This window comes from Schistocerca piceifrons, chromosome 10 (assembly GCF_021461385.2).
Source record: "Schistocerca piceifrons isolate TAMUIC-IGC-003096 chromosome 10, iqSchPice1.1, whole genome shotgun sequence".
Lineage (NCBI taxonomy): Eukaryota > Metazoa > Arthropoda > Insecta > Orthoptera > Acrididae > Schistocerca > Schistocerca piceifrons.
The window spans coordinates 129,455,573-129,477,557 of record NC_060147.1 but is presented as its reverse complement, the minus strand read 5'-3'; the positions used below and the strand labels follow the sequence as shown (position 1 = coordinate 129,477,557).

At 47.3% G+C, this 21,985-nt stretch overlaps 2 protein-coding genes across 3 annotated transcripts in view; one reads left to right on the top strand and one right to left on the bottom strand.

Moving 5' to 3' along the window:
* The window catches only part of LOC124718828 (protein draper), a 403,131-nt gene that overhangs the window by 61,309 nt on the left and 319,837 nt on the right, over positions 1-21,985 (top strand). The gene's annotated exons all lie outside the window — the stretch shown is intronic.
* Positions 19,718-21,985, bottom strand: part of LOC124718760 (loricrin-like) — a 34,490-nt gene continuing 32,222 nt past the window's right edge. Inside the window, exon 3 of the mRNA XM_047244374.1 lies at positions 19,718-20,794. Within this exon, the coding sequence (XP_047100330.1) occupies positions 19,718-20,794 (1,077 nt within the window). The remainder of the gene's footprint in view (positions 20,795-21,985) is intronic.

Sequence of the window (21,985 nt, the reverse complement as noted above, 5' to 3'; positions counted from 1 at the left end):
GGTTGCAATTTCTTCCCATTTGTGACTTTTGATTTTATCTGTCTTTTCCTTGTAGTCGTCTAAGACTTGCTGATTGAGCATTAAGTCCTGTACTCTATATTTGGCTATTTTTGTTTCGTCACTCTTGTGACTTCTTTCTGGTGTTAATTTCATCTTAATTTTGGTCAGATAATGGTCAGAATCAAAGTTGGCCCCTTTCACCACCTGTACATCTTGAATGTCCCTTGAATTATCATAACTTATTGTCACGTGATCAATCTGGAACTCGCCAAGTAATTTGTTCGGTGATTTCCATGTTGTTTGTTTTTTGGGATTCTTCTGGAATTTAGTTGTCATAATGTTCAATTTGAATTTCTCACAAAACTCTACTAATCTCTGGCCATTCATGTTAGTTTTAGTGTGTGCTGTAAACCTCCCTGTGCTTTTTGATAATTCGTCCGCCAAAGCCGGTCCCAAGCCCGGTTGAAAAAGGAGGAGGGGGAGGAGTAACAACCTCGTTAAAAAACCTTGGTTCACCTGGCCCGGGTGATAGTACCTCGTAAGGGTCCCTTGCCAGGGTAACGGTGAAGACCTCAACGGCAGTGAAGGCGGAGATGAAGATCATCGGAACGGCGGAACTGGCGGAAAAGGTGAAGATTAACCAACAGTCCAGAAGGCGGAAGAAGACACTATATGTCCCAACGGCTTTTGGAGCGGAAGAGTTATCTTCAATCAGCAGCGTCTGTACTTCAGAGAAGCGGCTGCGAAAGGCGTCTGTACTCCAGAGGAGCGGCCTGAATTAACTTCTTAGTGTAGCGAACTAAGTCTTAGTGGAAGGAGGTGTATACCTCTGGAAACAACAGCTTTAACCAAGTATCAGAAATGGAAGGTGCAATGAGAAAGTTTCCTCCCCGTGGTGGTAATACCACCGAAGCTGGGCATTCGGATCCGGGGGCCCAGCATCATTGCGCAACAGACCAGTCGGAGGGTCCTAGGATCCCTAACGCTAAACATAGGAACAGACATCAAACGTTCATAGGAACACTGAACGTGAACTCAATGCTGAGAACAGGTAAACAAAAAGAACTGACAAAACTAATGGATGAACACAAACTAAAAGTTCTGGCTATACAAGAAACAAGATACCCAGATGAGGATACAGTACAGGCAGACCAGTACAGGATTTATAAAGGGAAACCAGCACAGATAGTAAAGAATACAAAAGGTCTTCGGGTATATGGCACAGCATTTGTGATACATAACTCATTCTCTACTAAGGTACTAGAATTTAAATCTAAATCACCAAGAATATCATTGATAACATTCAGAAATAAAAATAAAAAGTACACGCTTATAAATGCCCATGCACCAATAAATAAAGACAACCAACAAAATCCAGAGAAAGTGCAGACATTTTGGGAGGAACTGGAAGAAACAATAGGGAAGATCCCTGAGCAACACACTACAATTCTGTTAGGAGACTTTAATGCACAAATTGGAAGAAACGAATCCAGTGAAATAATTTTATTAAAACTTGTCTATTTTCTGTGATAGTAATAATTTCAGATCAGTGAACTGGAGCTGACTAATATTACGCTATTGCATTTACAGTAATTTGTAGGGAGCCTGGCGCTCCAGATATAATGCGTAATTGGCGACTTACGAAATTCATTATTTTGGTTATTATATCTCTTTTGTATTTTTTTGAAAGCTAAACGTAAAAACTAACTTCACTAAAAATCAGTAACAGATCACGATAAATCAAAGGACAAACAAATTTACCAGGAGAATATCCTCTAAAAATATATTAGTTACTTTTTTTTTAAGAGATATCATAGGGGGTTGGGGGAGGGGAGGGGAGGAGGGTTACTGGTGAGACAGACTTGATGTTAAATCCACCCAAGCAAGGCTGATTTTAGTAGTAGGGACGCTGTGCTGGAAGGAAGCAGACGTGGCTGGCAGAAGCGGTTGGAACGACCTCGACGCGGCCGACGTTCGTTGGGCGTACTGTGGCGTTCGCCTCACGTAGGCGAGTCCCGGGCGTGGGCTACGTGCGAACAAGCGCCAGGTGCCAACGGCCGATACTAGAGTCACAGACTGCGCACTTGTAGCGCCTCGAACCACTGCTGCGCCAGGTTAAAAGTTAAAAACATAAAGAAGGTGCTGGACGCAACATGAAGAGGTTCAGCATGTGACTCGCCGTTAGGCCCAACTCTCACAGATATATGGATAACTGACGTGAAGCCATCATACGAGGTGCGACAGTAAAGTAATGAGACTGATGTGAAAAAAAAAGTTGCTTACCGTTTTAGTGAAGTTTGGTGTTGTCTCCGTCAAAGTAGTTCCCTTCTGATTGCAGAAACTTTTTCCACCGCTTCTGCCATTGATGGTAACATTTCTGGAACTCATCTTATGTAATATCCTCCAAGGCCCTCGTCACAGCTTTTTGGACATCTTGTGTTGCTTGAAAATGGTGTCCCTTGACCGCCGTTTTGACTCTTGGAAATAGAAAAAAAGTCGCACGGAGCGATATCTTGTGAATAAGATGGCTGTGGTAGTACTGAAATTTGTTTTGAGGTTAAAAATTGCTGTACTGGCAGAGCAGTATGGGATGGCGCATTATCGTGAAGCAGAATCCAATTATCGGCAGTGTTGGCATGGACACGAACAACTCTTTTACGAAGTCTTTATAAAATTTCTTTGTAGTAATATTGGTTAACTGTTTTTCCAGGAGGCACCCACTCTTTACGAACAATTCCCTTGGAATCAAAGAAGTACACAAGCAGGCATTTCACTTTTGACTTTGACATGAGCTTTTTTTTTTGTCTGGGCGATCCCTTTGAACACCACTGCGAACTTTGGCGTTTTGTCTCTGGATCGTTCTGAAAAAAAAAAAAAAACAACTTTCATCGCCAGCGATAACACGGCTCAACAGCCGGCCGGAGTGGCCGAGCGGATCTAGGCGCTACGGTCTGGGACCGCGCGACTGCTATGGTCGCAGGTTCGAATCCTGCCTTGGGCATGGATGTGTGTGATGTCCTTAGGTTAGTTAGGTAAGTTCTATGGGAGTGATGACCTCAGCAGTTAAGTCCCATAGTGCTCAGAGCCATTTGAACGGCTCAACAATTCTGGATTGATTTCCGTTTGTTCTAACAGATTGGATGCCACATTTTTCCGTGTTTCTCGCTGTTGTGGTGTGAGATTTTTGGGGACCATTTTTGCACAAATCTTTCTCATACCAAGATCTTCAGTTATTATTAGATGAACCGTTTCTAGATTGATGTTCAGCTCTTCTGCAATCATTTTCACGGATAATCTTCGATCAGATCGTACGAGTTCAAGCGCCCTGGCCAAATTGACATCCGTCCGTGAGGTTGATGGTCGTCTACTGTGGTCTACATCTTCAACATTCGTTCTGCCTTCACTAAACATTATATGCCAACGAAAAATTTCAGCTATTTACATAATCTCCTCTCCAAAAGCCTTCTGAAGGTTACTGTAAGTTGTCATTGCGTTTTCACACAATTTAACGCAAAAAGAAATGACATAGCATTGCGCAGTATTATGCGGTTACATTCCGTGACGAGAGACACAAACACGTATTAAGTTATTACAGCACAACTCACGACTGATCAGTTGCATCGATATGCCGCTTGGACTTAGAAGCAGCTTATAGACCAAAGATATTGTGCCTACGCAATCCTGCAGGGTTGCCACATCTTGAAAAGAAAATCAGTCTCATTACTTTATTGTCGTACCTTGTACAACTGTTATTCAAGCAATATTGAGGATATTCAGCCCATTTGTCAATCGTGTGATTATTGGCACAAAATGTTTCAGGACAACAGTATCCCATTTTCAGGTGCTAAAAAACAAGGAAACCAGATGAAACACTCCTCGTTGTACCGACAGACATATAAGGATTGCAGACATTCTGAGCTATAACCTAACTTATAAAAGTTTTATGCCATTAGGCCACGTCATAACTTAAAGACAAGCTGCACCCGTGCATTCACAACTGAAACCATAAAACATAACAGCCGGTGCATCCGCAGTTCCCGAGGTACAGTTGCGAACTGAAATCCACTACCATCACCTACCAATGATGATATTTACTTAAAGTCTAACACCATCCATGCTACTATCTGTCAGAGAATCTTTGGGAAATGCCTGTTAGTCCTAGCCTGTTCTAACTTAAAACTGCCCCCACGCTGCAGTCTGAACGGAAATAGCGTGCTTATATCCATTTCACTAGGTACAATAGGTTGGTGAATGCTTCTGAAAGAGGATTTATTTATTTTATTTGCACGTCAAGTTCCATAGGACCAAACTGAGAAGCAAATCTCCAAGGTCATGGAACGTGTCAGTACATGAAATTACAACATAACAGTAATAACAGGTAAAAATAAACATTCATGAACCTGAAAAAAGCCAGTCCTTATCTTTAAGTAAACGCTATCAGCAATACAATAAGAATCAGCTTAATTTTTCAAGGAACTCCTCGACAGAATAGGAGTGACCCATGAGGAAACTCTTCAGTTTCGATTTGAAAGCGCGTGGATTACCGCTAAGATTTTTGAATTCGAGTGACAGCTTATTGAAAATGGATGACGCAGTATACCGCACACCTTTTTGCACAAGAATTAAGGAAGTCCGATCCAAATGCAGGTTTGATTTCTGCCGAGTATTAACCGAGTGAAAGCTGCTTATTCTTGGGAATAAACTAATATTGGTAACAAGAAACGACAATAAGGAATACACATATTGAGAGGCCAATGTCAAAATACCCAGACTCGTGAACAGAGGTCGACAAGAGGTTCGCGAACTCATACCACTTACTGCCCGAGCCGCCCGTTTCTGAGCAAAACATATCCTTGTAGAATGGGAAGAGTTACCCTAAAATATAATAGCATACGACATAAACGAATGAAAATAATCAAAGTAGACTAATTTTCGTGTCGAAGTATCACTCACTTCTGATACCGTTCGAATAGTAAAAATAGCAGTATTAAGTCTTTGAACAAGATCCTGAACGTGGGCCTTCCACGACAGCTTACTATCTGTCAGAACACCTAGGAATTTGAACTGTTCAGTATCACTAATCATATGCCCGTGCTGTGAAATTAAAACGTCAGGTTTTGTTTAATATCGCTGTAGTTGCCCAGAAATGCTCTATACACACTTCCGTCCTCTCATTTAAAACGCGACGCACTCCTCTTTCAAGGCACAATATATCTCTGTCTCCTAAATTTGATAGCAACCACCCTTTTTCTTCAACGTGAAACACCCGTGTTACATCCGCCAACGAAAGGGCACTTCTGGGCACACTTTACCGATATCCTCCTTAAGCACCAACCAGCAACATATTTTACCTAGTGACAGTGGATTTACGCATGCTATTTCCGTTCAGATTGCAGCATAGAGGTAGTTTCAAATTAGAATGGGATAGTACCAGACAGGCATTTGTCAAAGGTTTTATCGTGTCGTTGGTGCTGAGCATTAGGCTGTAAGTAAATATCATCTTTGGTAGGTGATGACAGCGGCTTTATTTCGTAACTGTACCTCGGGAACGGTGGATGCACCGGCTTGTGATAGGCTTATGATGATCCATATTTTATGGTTTGAGTTGACAACGCAGGTGTCCACCTTGTTTTCAGGTTGTGAGGAGGGCTAATGCCATTTTTTTTTTGAAAGGTAGGTTATACTGTAACTTAGAACGTCTGTAATTCTTATACCCTGTATAGCCAACTCTGCCGCTGGATCTTTGATCGTCTACCTCAAGTTGTAAAACGAAGACAATTATTAATGCAATATTAACCTAAAATGTGATTGTAACTCACTTCGTAATCCACATACACAAGAGCCACAAATCTGCTTAGCGCGCGGCCGCAACGTCAACCAAACATCAGAATATATCTCTTATTTACTCGAGACTGGAAATAGGTATCGCTCTCTTTGCACCGTTAAACACAACATCGATATCTTGGCTATGTTTCGTGCACAGCAACCTAAGCCCGAAAATCAACCACACTTAAACTGGCCAGCGAGTACGTTCTTCACGGCCAACTTTTCAAAATATGCCCGGTACTTTACTTATTTGGACGTATCACAATAACTGTCTATTTTTTTATTTTATTTATTTTTGCCGTGTGGCTTCCTCAAAATCGAATGAGAGAGACGACATGGTGGAGAAAGCGCGCGGCGCGAATCCCAAAGAAGTGTTTTTGTCTTTTTTTATGCGAAAAGTAAAAGTTTTGCTGAGAAACTGCCTACAGAGACGGGTGTGGCGGACCACGAAGCGACGCGTCCCTGTCACACCATCCATCTCTTGTCGACTGGTCCATTTGTTAACAGGGAGGTGGCGCGAAACAACGCCACGCCATTTCTGTGTGAACTGGGCCTCGCATACAGGCGTCCTTATGCCGTCCTCACACGGGAGGGGGCAGCTGACGTTGATGCGAATGAGGTCAGTAACACCAACCTCACAAGGCAGCGCGCCCACGTCATTCGTGACGAGCTGGCTAACGCGATTGTGTACTTTCAGCACTCTCCAGCGGCAGTCGTCTGCTGAATTTCGTTCGCAAACCGCGCGCTTTGTTTACAAAAGTGGATTCGTGTAAAATTCTCTACGTCAGCTCTCTTGAAGCATGATTTTCCTCCCTTGTCCGTATGGTAGACATACTTAAATAAGTTCCATGTCCAATCAGTAATGATAGAAGCTTATTAAACTTCGCAGAATTGGACAGACTTACTCATCACAGAGAGCGCACTTATTTTTCCGCAGTATTGAATATTACAGAAAATATTTCTATCAATTTAATAAGAAAATACCACAACCTTTCAGAAAACGGCTACGCGTTATTTCGTAATTCTGCACTTCTATCTACTGCACTACACTGAACTTCCATAAAATAAACTTTGTATTTTCGATCTTCTGAAGATTTTAATGGCTACTACATTATTAAATAATTCATTATAACAAATCCTACTACGAACAACGCGTTCGTGATGAATCTTCAGTGCGCCATTCCCTTAAAACTGCCACACTGGACTCGCATTCGGGAGGACGACGGTTCAATCCCGAGGCCGGCCATCCTGATTTAGGTTTTCCGTGATTTCCCTAAATCGCTCCAGGAAAATCCCTGGATGGTTCCTCTGAAAGGGCACGGCCGACTTCCTTCCCCGTCCTTCTCTAATCCGATGACATCTATGACCTCGCTGTTTGGTCTCTTTCCCCCAAACAACCCAACCCAACCTTTAAAACTGCGTATTTTCGTAACAGGCAAGTAGTAACACGAAACTAACCCTACATGAAAATTCTTTAACCACTAGTGTGACGTTTTCCGTCACTTTATTACAGCAAATCCTACCAATAACGACGCGTTTTCGAGGCATGCTCCGAGAGCTGTACTTCGAACGGCATATAGTCACACGATTTAAGTTGTAATATAAAGCTTACCAAATATGGGCTTCAAGCTGAAACGACGAAATCCAATATGGCCCCTTACAAGTTCTGCTTCTACCGTAGAGATCATACTTACCTCCTACTGGTTCAGCCTCACGTAGCATGTTGCCGAAATTACCGCGGAACTTACTTTCGGGGGAAAAAAAGGAAAATGCACCACGAACAATTTGGTTCAAGTGGCTCTGAGCGCTATGGGACTTCTGAGGCCATCAGACCTCTAGAACTTAGAACTACTTAAACCTAACTAACCTAAGGACATCACACACATCCATTCCCAAGGCAGGATTCGAAACTGCGGTCGCGCGGTTCCAGACTGTAGCGCCTAGAACCGCTCGGTCACTCCGGCCGGCGAACAAATTGGAAATGGAAATGATCGTATGCGTCAGTGGCCGGGAATTCTCAGGCGGGAAGTTCGGCCGCCAAGTGCAGGTCTTGTTGAGTGCGACGCCACACTGGGCGACTTGCGTGTCGACAATGGGGATGAAATGATGATGAGAAAATACCCAGTCCCACCCTAGCCGGGAATCGAACCCGGGCCCCCGTGCGTGGCATTCCAACGCGCTGACCGTTCAGCTATTGGGGCGGACCACGAACAAAATCTCCGAATGGGACGCAAGTCGGTAGATGTGATGCACGAGGGTGAGTCAAATGAAAACCTTAAATATTTTTTTTTTTAAATATTATTTATTGTTGAGAAGTGATACAAAACTGTGTCACTTTTGAACATAATCTCCACCACGCTCAGTGCAAGTCCTCCAGCCCTTACAAAGTGCATAAAATACTTTAGAACAAAATTCTTTTGTTAGTCCGCGCAACCACTCACGCACCGCGTGGTGTACCTCTTCATCAGAACGGAACTTCTTTCCTCCCATTGCGTCTTTGAGTGGTCCAAACATATGATCACTTGGGGCAAGGTCTGGTGAGTATGGTGGATGAGGAAGACACTCAAAATGCAGGTCTGTGACAGTTACAACTGTTGAACGGGCAGTGTGGGGCCTTGCTTTGTCATGTTGCAAAAAGACACCTGCTGACAGCTAACGACATCGCTTTGATTTGATTGCAGGTTGCAGATGATTTTTTAGGAGATCTGTGTATGATGCATTGGTGACAGTGGTCCCTCTAGGCATGTAATGCTCCAAAATGACGCCTTTTTCGTCCGAAAAGAGAGTCAGCATAACCTTCCCTGGTGATGGTTCTGTTCGAAACTACTTTGGTTTTGGTGGTGAGGAATGGCGCCATTCCTTCCTCGCTCTCTTCGTTTCCGGTTGGTGGAAGTGAGCCCAGGTTTCGTCCCTAGTAACGATTCTTGCAAGGAAGCCATCACCTTCTCGTTCAAAGCGCCGAAGAAGTTCTTCACAAGCATCAACAGGTCGTTCTCTCATTTCAGGAATCAGCTGCCGTGGCAACCATCTTACAGACACTTTGTGAAACTGGAGCACAACGTCCACAATGTGGTGTGCCGACCCATGACTAATCTGTAAAAATGCTGCAATGTCATTCAAAGCCACTCGGCGGATTTCCTTCACTATTGCTTCAACGGCTGCAATGTCCTGTGGTGTCACAACTCGTTGTGCGTGACCTGGACGAGGAGTATCTTCCACTGAAGTCACGCCATTTGCGAACTTCCTGCTCCATTCGTAGACTTGCTGCTGTGACAAACATGCACCACCGTAACGAACCTTCATTCGTCGATGAATTTCAATAGGTTTCAACCTTCACTACGCAAAAACCGAATAACAGAACGCTGTTCTTCCCTGGTGCAAGTCGCAAGTGGGGCGGCCATCTTTATGCTGACACTGCGACGGTATGTGTGCATCTGCACTATGCTGCCACCTACAGGGCATTCTGCACGTTGTTTGTAGCACGCTTACCAACTTACAGGATTACGGCGCGAGATTTCGACTTGTTATTACAAATTTAAGGTGTCCATTTGACTCTCCCTCGTGCATAGAGATTCGGCGTTCTTGCTGGCCGAGCTAGTGTTCGGCAAGCAAGGAGACAAGCAGTAGAAAGTGGCACCGTGTGTGGGTGGGCATTATCTTGCTGAAATGTAAGCCCAGGACGGCTTGCCATGAAGGGCAAAAAAACTGGGCGTACAGTATCGTCGACGTACAAATGGGTCGTGGTATGAGATGAAATGGCACCACTGGTTGTCGGGCCGTATGTCGGGCGACCGTCAGGTTGGTATCCCATGTCTTCGGTCCTGGAAGCTCACTAGTTCTAGAAGAATTGTTTTCAGTGATGAGTCCTGCTCCTGATGTAATGGCGTAAAGTCAAGCGCCGGCACGCCAGTCGAAAACGAGAGAGCAGAGAGGGCTGTGAAGAAGACGTCAGCCAATGGCACCGACGCCTCTCCAGGACGACAACGCGACGGCAGCGGCCTCTGTGCGAAGACGGCATAAGCGCCGCGCCCGACAGGCCGCTGCCCGGTTCTACAGCAGCGTCAAAATTATGGCACTTCAAGACCAGCTACTTAGGAATTGTGTACAGGGTGGTCCATTTATAGTGAGCGAGCCAAATATCTCACGAAATAAGTATCAGACGAAAAAACTACAAAGAACGAAACTCGTCTAGTTTGAAGGGGGAAACCAGATGGCGCTATGGTTGGCCCGCTAGATGGCGCTGCCATAGGTCAAACGGATATCAACCGCGTTTTTACAAATAGGAACCCACCATTTTTTTTACATATTCGTGTAGTACGTAAAGAAATACGAATCTTTTAGTTGGACCACTTTTTTTCGCTTTGTGATAGATGGCGCTGTAATAGTTGCAAACGTATAAGTACATCGTATCGCGTAACATTCCGCCAGTGCGGGCGATATTTGCTTCGTGATACGTTGTCCGTGTTAAAATGGACCGTGTACCAATAGCGGAAAATGTCGATAAACGTGTTCATGTATGGCTATTGTGATCGAAATGCCCAACGACCGTGTGCTATGTATGCTGCTCGGTATCCTGGACGACACCATCCAAGTGTCCGGACCGTTCGCCGGATAGTTATGTTATTTAAGGAAACATGAAGTATTCAGCCACATGTGAAACTTCAACCACGACCTGCAACAAATGATGATGCCCAAGTAGGTGTTTTAGCTGCTGTCGCTGCTAATCCGCAGATCAGTAGCAGACAAATTGCGCGAGAATCGGGAATCTCAAAAACGTCGGCGTTAAGAATGCTACATCAATATCGATTGCACCTGTACCATATTTCTATGCACCAGAAATTGCATGGCGGCGATTTTGAACGTCGTGTACAGTTCTGCCACTGGACACGAGAGAAATTACGGGACGATGACAGATTTTTTGCACGCCTTCTATTTATCGACGAAGCGTCATTCACTAACAACGGTAACGTAAACCGGCATAATATGCACTATTGGGCAACGGAAAATCCAGGATGGCTGCGACAAGTGGAACATCAGCGACCTCGGCGGGTTAATGTGTTGTTCGGCATTATGGGAGGAAGGATAATTGGCCCCCATTTTATCGATGGCAATCTAAATGGTGCAATGTATCCTGATTTCCTACGTAATGTTCTACCGATGTTACTACAAGATGTTTCACTGCATGACAGAATGGCGATGTACTTCCAACATGATGGATGTCCGGCACGTAACTCGCGTGCGGTTGAAGCGGTATTGAATACCATATTTCATGACAGGTGGATTGGTCGTCGAAGCACCATACCGTGGCCCGCACGTTAACCGAATCTGACGTCCCCGGATTTCTTTCTGTAGGGAAAGTTGAAAGATATTTGCTATCGCGATCCACCGACAACGCCTGACAACATGCGTCAGCGCATTGTCAATGCATGTGCGAACATTACGAAAGGCGAACTACTCGCTGCTGAGACGAATGTCGTTACACGTATTGCCATATGCATTGAGGTTGACGGACATCATTTTGAGCATTTATTGCATTAATGTGGTATTTGCAGGTAATCACGCTGTAACAGCATACTTTCTCAGATATGACAAGTTCAAAAAGGTACTTGTATCATATTGGAACAACCGAAATAAAATGTTCAAAGATACCTACGTTTTGTATTTTAATTTAAATAGCCTACCTGTTACCAACTGTTAGTCTAAAATTGTGAGCCATATGTTTGTGACTATTACAGCGCCATCTATCGCAAAGTGGAAAAAGTGGTCCAACTAAAACATTCATATTTCTTTACATACTACACGAATATGTAATAAAAATGGGTGTTCCTATATAAAAAAATACGCAGTTGATATCCGTTTGACCTATGGCAGCGCCATCTAGCGGGCCAATCATAGCGTCATTTGGTTTCCCCCTTCAAGCAAGAAGAGTTTCGTTCTTTGTAGTTTTTTCGTTTGACGCTTATTTCGTGGGATATTTGGCCCGGTCATTATCAATGGACCACCCTGTATACTGAAGAACATCGTTTGTTTTCTCTGCTGCCCTTTGCTTGCGACACGTCTGTTTAATACAAAGTTCAGAACTGTCATGTACTTTCCATAATAAAACTCATCAACACGATTTGCTTGAATTGTCTAGCTATCCGAGAAGCAGGTTTCATAGACCCCCATCTTTGATAACTAGGCAGGATTCGACTTCTGCTTAAGCCCCGGATAAGCAGCAAAAACGTGTCTGCAGACGTCCCTGACAGTGGTGGGACACCAACCTGCCTCTCGTCCACCGTACGACGCGACAGCCAGGAATGGTGGTCTGGGATGCCATTTGCTTCCATAAGCAGGAATCGTTCATTACAGCACAGAGATACGTCGACGATGTTCTACGTCCACTTTTGCTGTTCTTCATGGCAGTCCACCTCGAGCTTCAATTCCACCAAGATAATGCCAGTCCCCACACACAGCGAGAATTTCTTCTGCGTGTCTTAGTGTTTGCCAAACCGTACCTCTCTTCCCAATGGAGAACGTTTGTAGCGTTATGGGCAGGGTCCTGCAACAACGTCGGTATCTTGACCATCTAACGTGCGAACTGGACAGAATGTGACACGATATCCCTGAGGAGGACTTTATCAGTCTATGAATCAAAGCCATCGCCAATAACTGCCTGCGTAAGTGCCAGAGTTGAACCAATGCGTTACTGACTTTCTCAATTTGTGAAGTGCTTCTCTTGAATTAATTGAGATATATATATATATATATATATATATATATATATATATATATATATATATATATATATATATATAAGCCTTCGTCCCGATAATTATCAGTGTCACAAGGCGGGTAGTGTCCGCCCCTGGTAGCTGAGTGGTCAGCGCGAGAGAATGTCAATCCTAAGGCCCCGGGTTCGATTCCCGGCTGGGTCGGAGATTTTCTCCGCTCAGGGACTGGGTGTTGTGTTGTCCTAATTATCATCATTTCATCCTCGACGACGCGCAAGTCGCCGATGTGACGTCAAATCGAAAGACTTGCACCAGGCGAACGGTCTACCCGACAGGAGGCCCTAGTCACACGGCAAGGCGGGGTAGTGATACGGTGGTTTGAGCAGCACTATAGTTTGATGCCGTGACCACCATATTCGCCTGATCTGAATCCGGTGGCCGGCTGATGTGGCCGAGCGCTTCTAGGCGCTTCAGTCTGGAATCGCGCAACCGCTACGGTCGCAGGTGCAAATCCTAACTCGGGCATGGATGTGTGTGATGTCTTTAGGTTAGTTACGTTTAAGTAGTTCTAGGGGACTGATGACCTCAGTTGTTGAGTCCCATAGTGCTCAGAGCCATTTGAACCATTTTTTTTTTAATCCGGTGGAGCGTATCTGGGACGCTACTGGACGGCAAATCCGCACCCACAAGCGAACTGCCCGATAATTCCGGCCAACTGAGTGATCTACCCGTTACCACACACCTCCGTAAACTTCCTTGGCGGATCTGTGCCAAGCAGAATCTCTGCTACACTGCGTCCCGAAGGTGGACCAATACGCTGTCGAGCAGGCGGGCACAGTGACCTGACTGGAAGGTGTGTGCTGGAAAGCGCTGCGTACCGCAGCTGGAGAGACGGGTGGTGTAGCATGGTAACGGTGCGCGGATGTGGAGGCGGCGAGCTGGAGAGCGCGGTAGGCGAGGGAAACAGGATGTGCAGCGCCGTGCGGCCAAGTGGCGGGCCTGGCCGACTGCGTCTTGGCGTAACCCGAGACCCGCGCGCAGCAAAAAACGCGAAAACCGCTGCTGGCGTCTCGGCAGCGCCGTAAACAAGCAGATCCGCTGACGCGCGCAGCACCACTGCCGACCAGGCAACACCCTCCCTCCCTCTCTGACGGCGCGCAAATCAAATTACGCCGCGTGGAAACGTGACCCGTATACGTTTACCAATGCGAGGCACTTCACTTCTGGAAATAGTCGCGCGCTTCGAAGGAAGTGTAATACAGATCTACTGAATTCTCCGTTCTTTCCATACATAGTATGAGACCACTCGATCTATTAATAGCCGATTGCTTCAGAAAGAAGATCCTTTGTTCTTCACAAACTAAATTTTCACGTATTGAAAGTGGTTTCGGATTACGCGTATCCATTCTACATGAATACCGGGTCATCAAAAAGTCTGTATAAATTTGAAAACTGAATAAATTACGGAATAATGTAGATAAAGAGCTACAAATTGACACACATGCTTGGAATGACATGGGGTTTTATTAGAACCAAACAAATATAAAAGTTCAAACAATGCCCGACAGATGGCGCTTCATCTGATCAGAATAGCAATAGTTAACATAACAAAGTAAGACAAAGCAAAGATGATGATCTTTACAGAAAATTCTCAATATGTCCATCATCATTCCTCAACAATAGCTCTAGTCGAGGAATAATGTTGCGAACAGCACTGTAAAGCATGTCCGGAGTTATGGTGAGGCATTGGCGTCGGATGTTGTCTTTCAGCATCCCTAGAGATGTCGGTCGATCACGATACACTTGCGACTTCAGGTAACCCCAAAGCCAATAATCGCACGGACTGAGGTCTGGGGACCTGGGAGGCCAAGCGTGACGAAAGTGGCGGCTGAGCACACGATCACCACCAAACGACGCGCGCAAGAGATCTTTCACGCGTCTACCAATATGGGGCGGAGCGAAATCCTGCATTTTGGTTATAATAAAACCCCATGTGATTCCAAGCATGTGTGTCAATTTTCACCCCTCTATCTTCATTATTCCGTGGTTTATTAAGTTTTCAAATTTATACTGACTTTTTGATCACCCGGTATATGGTCATGCACTGAAAGACTGAAGTCGAAACAAGGCCCCAGTAGTAGACAGCATTCCATTAGAGCTACTGATAGACTTGGGAGAGCCGGTCATGACAAAACTCTTCCATCTGGTGAGCAAGGTGTATCAGACAGATGAAACGCCCTCAGACTTCGACAAGAATAAATTAATTCCAATTCCAAAGAAAGCATGTTGTGACAGATGTGAAAATTACCGAACTATCAGTTTAATAAGTCACGGTTCGAAAATACTAACGCGAATCCTGTTCAAAAGAATGGAAAAACTGGTAGAAGCCGACCTCGGGGAAGATCTGTTTGGATTCAGGAGAAATGTAGCAACACGCGAGGCAGTACCGACACTGAGACTTCTCATAGAAGAGAGGTTAAGTAAAACCAAACCTACGTTTATAGCATTTGTAGGTTTAGAGAAAGCTTTTGACAATGTGGACTAGAATAGTCTCTTTGAAATTCTGAGCGAAGCAGGGGTAAAATACAGGGAGAGAAAGACTATTTACAACTTGTACAGAAACCAGGTGGCAGTTACAAGAGTCGAGGGGTATGAAAGGGAAGCAGTGGTTGGGAAGGGAGTGAGACAGGGTTGTAGCTTCTCCCCGATGTTATTCAATCTGTGTATTGAGCAAGCAGTAAAGGAAACAAAAGAAAATGTTGAGTGGGAATTAAAGTCGGGGAACAAGAAATAAAAACTTTAAAGTTTGCTGATGACACTGTAATTCTCTCAGACACAGCAAAGGACTTGGAAGAGCACTTGAACGGAATAGACAGTGTCTTGCAAAGAGGACATAAATGAACATCAATAAAAGAAAGACAAGGATAATAGAATGTAATCGAATTAAATCTAGGCGATGCTGAGGGAATTAGATTAGTAAATGAGACGCTCAAAGTAGTGGATGAGTTTCGCTATTTGGGAAGCAAAGTAGTTGATGATGGTCGAAGTAGGAAGGATATTAAATGTAGACTGGCGGTAGGGAGGAAAGCGTTTCTCAAGAAGAGAAATTTGTTAACATCGAGTATAGATTTAAGTGTCAGGAAGTCCTTTCTTAAAGTATTTATATGGAGTATAGCCATGTATGGAAGGAGAACATGGACGATAAACAGTTCAGACAAGAAGATAATAGAACCTTTCGAAATGCGGTGCTACAGAAGAATGCTGAAGATTAGTTGGGTAGATTAGGTAGCTAATTCCAAGATGCTACTACAGGCAGGTGTAAGATACATGTGAGCGACGTAAAATATTGAACACTAAAATGATGATTTGGCCGTGTCTGACTATCCCCTGAGGCAGATCTTAGGATCTCTTAATGCTCTTTAGCATATAAATTACAACCTCAACATAAATGAATCATTAAGGCAACTAATAATACTAAATGATAAACGTTGTTTCTCATTGTATATTTATTGTAGATTAAAAAACAATCCTTTATATTACAATTGTCTATATTTCCTGACTAAAAATTGCTGATCAATTGCCCAACTTTGTCCCTTTTTATGGCCACGCGATCTAACATAAATAGCTCGAAATGACTGACATAATCTATGTAGCAAACACTAGAGCGCACTACTTTCGAAAATGATCTACGGTTGTGTGGAACCTCTGTGGAAATAAACTAGCGTCAACACAGCTGTTTAGCTTTACAGCCCTAATAAGCCGAAGCAATTAGCAGTATCACCGTATGTACTGCGACCAGTTCTTTGGCGTGACTGTTCTTGTACATGTCTGCAACGGTGGAAGAACTACCACAAAAAAAACTCTTTCAAATACTAGGACGGCAGAAGGCGGCCCTCTGACTAATATGCTTTAATACCGTCGGCTCCTCTCGGTGTTCTACAGACGAGAAACGCGAACTCCCAGCCACAACGACGGAGTTCAAATAACATCTCAAAGTAAGAATAGGCAGAAGTAGTGCTCTCAATCACTGATCGCTGTGTACTCAACGACGATTTCCAACCCGCAGGCGAAGTCCAGAATCGTATAAGTTCTCAGCAGTGCAGTGCCTTTCCGTTCTAACTGTAAATTCTCCCGAGAGCAAAGACAGCAAGTCCGCCTGTATCAACAAAGCTGATACTGAGCGACCTTCACATACGGGCGCTCAAAAACTGAAGACCATTTCACCACTGGCTTGCCAGCAAGACTCGGCTCCCCTCGCTCGTAACTGCAGAAGGCGAATCATATTCTCGAAACCCCGGAATATTCTCCCTCTCTACAGATTCTTCCGAACGCCAACCAGCCATGTTTTAGTCTTTTGTCGTGAGGGAATACCTGTACTCGTACAATGGTACGCTTCAGAGTAAAACTCCTCGGAACTAACTCAGCGTGCTTGATTTCCAAGATGTCGCTTGCTCGTTCCTCTCAGCTGCGTCCAAGATTTGCAGAGTTCCTGCTTATCGTTCCAGTCCCGCTACAAATCTGCCGACCGTGACTCTATTGTGCTCCAGCGCTCAGGTGCCCCTAACGTCCGTCTTGCTACTTCCTATGTTTAAACAGGACCAACACATCTTTGCGGGCGTTCCACCCAGGGCTTGAGTTCCGCCTAACGTTTCAGCTGCACTGGCATTCCAACATCTACTAGTATAGACAATCATTCATTATGCCGTTTTGATAATAAAGACATCCCATCACCTTTCATGCAAAGGCGTTAACAATTATTTACAAGGCATACGTGACAATGTCAGTCTCCTTAAATATTCATCTATACGATGTACAACCTATCAATTGATACCTAATTGTGGTTGTGGATCATGGCAAAGTATGTAGATGAGTGCTTGTAAGGAGCGAAATTGTAGCAACCTTACAGAATGAGGAGGTACTGAACAGAACAGGGGAGAAGAGAAATTTGTGGCACAGCCAGGGCAGAAGAAGGGATCGATTGGTAGGACGAGCTATAGACACTTGGGAGAAGCGACACTTGTGAGGAGCTGGAATGTGGCGACACTTGTGAGGAGCTGGAATGTGGCGACACTTGTGAGGAGCTGGAATGTGGCGACACTTGTGAGGAGCTGGAATGTGGCGACACTTGTGAGGAGCTGGAATGTGGCGACACTTGTGAGAAATCAGCGATGCTGGGGGATCGGCACAGGGTGTGTCGCAAATGCTGCACCACTACCTGCTGCCACATGGTGCGACTGAGCGCTCGGCTTGTGCCGGCCCGGGCAGCTGCCGAGGGACATTCACACTCCTCCAGTGCAGCCAGCTTACATTATTTCAGAATTTTTTTGGGCAAGGAAGAGTGGCCTTAGTCAAATTAGAAATCGGAGTTGATTTTTTCCCCCCCACGATGTCATGTCAACCATTAGTTACAGCACAGTTATACGTTAGACCTTTTTCATTGGAATTTTTGTTCTGATTAATCCTACGTAGGACATAACTTTCGCTCAATCTCATACTTAACGATGTATTTTACAGAAAGTATAGAAACCTAAAATGTTTTCCATCTTTCAACCCCTCACCCAGAAATGATAGGAGTGGTAACCTTTTACCATATATTGAGAGGAGCCAACTAAAGAATTTGGTTCTCGATAGAAACTTTTTTCTTTAATTATTTCGAAATAAACCTCAGTTTTTCCCGAACCTCGCAGGGAAGTGTACTGAGATCTAATGTGAGTCCTGCTAGCAATTAGCGTTAATGTAGGTTTATTCTTACAAAGAAGAAGACAGCAAACAGCCACTATTAATACTGCTATTTATTTAAGTAAATGGCGCTGTAACCGGTTTCGAATTTACAAGTTCATCATCAGACGGCTGTTCACTGACGATTATGTAAAGCGTATCTTGCAAACCTCGTGAACAGCAGTCTGATGATGAACTAGTCAGTTCGAAACCGGTTACGGCGCTATTTAGTTAAATACATAGGAGTATTAATAGTGGCTGGTTGCTGTCTTCTTCTTTGTAAAAATCAACCTACATTAATTGTACACAGCCATGGTCCCACCATGTCAGTTTTAGACAAAATAGAATTAGCGTTAAGGAATGCATTTTATATATTTGTGGTGTGCGTACTGCAAGACCTTCAGTACACACACCATCAGATTATTTGACTTGTTGACTTGTCATTCTAACAAAGTAGGCGAGTGTCAGCAATATGTCTCGTGGTCTTATCGTGGCGTGTTTATCTTCTGCCGTTATGTCAGACGATAGAAATGCCACTTGCACGCTTAGAGTAGCAGATTGACGGTGACCAACTTTAAACAGAACTTGATTAATTTTCACACACATTTATTAAAATAGTAACAAGCATAAACCTTACGTAACTTGATTCTGGATGCTATTTACACTTGACAATCTGAAGTTCCTTTGGTCTTGGTACATTAATCTTATTCTCACATATCTCTGATACTTGACAAAGTGTCTCTACATTTCTCTTCATGGCTATGTACAGGAATATGGTAATCTTATTAGGCGCAGAGTGAAACTTGACTGCAGACTGGTACAGACAAATGCAGACAGGTACAGACTGACGCAGACTGACTAATCGGAGGTCTGTACACTCATTATAATACCTCGCGCGTTCAGGTATCACTGCGCGAGTGTGATCCGTGAGGAGAAAAGGTTCTACGTTAGCAGCAATCTCATTGGCTGCATTACATATTAATACGCGGATCGGCAGAAGCAGAATTTGGTCCGTCTCTAAGGCAGCGCCATCTCGTAGTGCGGAGACGGACGAGCTCTGCGCCTGCACTGTTGTGCTTAGCGGGGCGCGCTCTAGTGGGAAACTTGTGTACGCACTGACTATGCCGTACTATGTACAACAGTCTTGAAACAAGATGTATTCATCGTCCACTCAGACAGACATTGTTTCTAAAATGCTCTACACACAAATGCTGCAGAATCAGTCGGATCTTGTGTAGATCCCATGCTTTTTTGCCTGATGCGTTGCAGCGATCGTTTTCCACTCCTGTGTGACGGCAGTGACGAGACGATGTCGTCTCCTTGACTGAACAGCGGCTCTACTTCTTCGGCGTAAACAGAAGAAATTGAACTAAGTTGTTTCTGGTGGTTGGTCTCCACAGCAGTAGTGAACCTGTTTGGTGTCCCTATAGACCGCCTGCTACCTGTTCGGCCGGGTCTCCTCACAAGTGTCGCCCCTCGCAAGTGTCGCCCCCCTCGCAAGTGTCGCCCCCCTCGCAAGTGTCGCCCCCCTCGCAAGTGTCGCCCCCCTCGCAAGTGTCGCCCCCCTCGCAAGTGTCGCCCCCCTCGCAAGTGTCGCCCCCCTCGCAAGTGTCGCCCCCCTCGCAAGTGTCGCCCCCCTCGCAAGTGTCGCCCCCCTCGCAAGTGTCGCCCCCCTCGCAAGTGTCGCCCCCCTCGCAAGTGTCGCCCCCCTCGCAAGTGTCGCCCCCCTCGCAAGTGTCGCCCCCCTCGCAAGTGTCGCCCCCCTCGCAAGTGTCGCCCCCCTCGCAAGTGTCGCCCCCCTCGCAAGTGTCGCCCCCCTCGCAAGTGTCGCCCCCCTCGCAAGTGTCGCCCCCCTCGCAAGTGTCGCCCCCCTCGCAAGTGTCGCCCCCCTCGCAAGTGTCGCCCCCCTCGCAAGTGTCGCCCCCCTCGCAAGTGTCGCCCCCCTCGCAAGTGTCGCCCCCCTCGCAAGTGTCGCCCCCCTCGCAAGTGTCGCCCCCCTCGCAAGTGTCGCCCCCCTCGCAAGTGTCGCCCCCCTCGCAAGTGTCGCCCCCCTCGCAAGTGTCGCCCCCCTCGCAAGTGTCGCCCCCCTCGCAAGTGTCGCCCCCCTCGCAAGTGTCGCCCCCCTCGCAAGTGTCGCCCCCCTCGCAAGTGTCGCCCCCCTCGCAAGTGTCGCCCCCCTCGCAAGTGTCGCCCCCCTCGCAAGTGTCGCCCCCCTCGCAAGTGTCGCCCCCCTCGCAAGTGTCGCCCCCCTCGCAAGTGTCGCCCCCCTCGCAAGTGTCGCCCCCCTCGCAAGTGTCGCCCCCCTCGCAAGTGTCGCCCCCCTCGCAAGTGTCGCCCCCCTCGCAAGTGTCGCCCCCCTCGCAAGTGTCGCCCCCCTCGCAAGTGTCGCCCCCCTCGCAAGTGTCGCCCCCCTCGCAAGTGTCGCCCCCCTCGCAAGTGTCGCCCCCCTCGCAAGTGTCGCCCCCCTCGCAAGTGTCGCCCCCCTCGCAAGTGTCGCCCCCCTCGCAAGTGTCGCCCCCCTCGCAAGTGTCGCCCCCCTCGCAAGTGTCGCCCCCCTCGCAAGTGTCGCCCCCCTCGCAAGTGTCGCCCCCCCTCGCAAGTGTCGCCCCCCCTCGCAAGTGTCGCCCCCCCTCGCAAGTGTCGCCCCCCCTCGCAAGTGTCGCCCCCCCTCGCAAGTGTCGCCCCCCCTCGCAAGTGTCGCCCCCCCTCGCAAGTGTCGCCCCCCCTCGCAAGTGTCGCCCCCCCTCGCAAGTGTCGCCCCCCCTCGCAAGTGTCGCCCCCCCTCGCAAGTGTCGCCCCCCCTCGCAAGTGTCGCCCCCCCTCGCAAGTGTCGCCCCCCCTCGCAAGTGTCGCCCCCCCTCGCAAGTGTCGCCCCCCCTCGCAAGTGTCGCCCCCCCTCGCAAGTGTCGCCCCCCCTCGCAAGTGTCGCCCCCCCTCGCAAGTGTCGCCCCCCCTCGCAAGTGTCGCCCCCCCTCGCAAGTGTCGCCCCCCCTCGCAAGTGTCGCCCCCCCTCGCAAGTGTCGCCCCCCCTCGCAAGTGTCGCCCCCCCTCGCAAGTGTCGCCCCCCCTCGCAAGTGTCGCCCCCCCTCGCAAGTGTCGCCCCCCCTCGCAAGTGTCGCCCCCCCTCGCAAGTGTCGCCCCCCCTCGCAAGTGTCGCCCCCCCTCGCAAGTGTCGCCCCCCCTCGCAAGTGTCGCCCCCCCTCGCAAGTGTCGCCCCCCCTCGCAAGTGTCGCCCCCCCTCGCAAGTGTCGCCCCCCCTCGCAAGTGTCGCCCCCCCTCGCAAGTGTCGCCCCCCCTCGCAAGTGTCGCCCCCCCTCGCAAGTGTCGCCCCCCCTCGCAAGTGTCGCCCCCCCTCGCAAGTGTCGCCCCCCCTCGCAAGTGTCGCCCCCCCTCGCAAGTGTCGCCCCCCCTCGCAAGTGTCGCCCCCCCTCGCAAGTGTCGCCCCCCCTCGCAAGTGTCGCCCCCCCTCGCAAGTGTCGCCCCCCCTCGCAAGTGTCGCCCCCCCTCGCAAGTGTCGCCCCCCCTCGCAAGTGTCGCCCCCCCTCGCAAGTGTCGCCCCCCCTCGCAAGTGTCGCCCCCCCTCGCAAGTGTCGCCCCCCCTCGCAAGTGTCGCCCCCCCTCGCAAGTGTCGCCCCCCCTCGCAAGTGTCGCCCCCCCTCGCAAGTGTCCCAACCCCTGGTAGGACACGTTCTGAGGCATCAAGGGATTACCAATTTAGCACTGGAGGG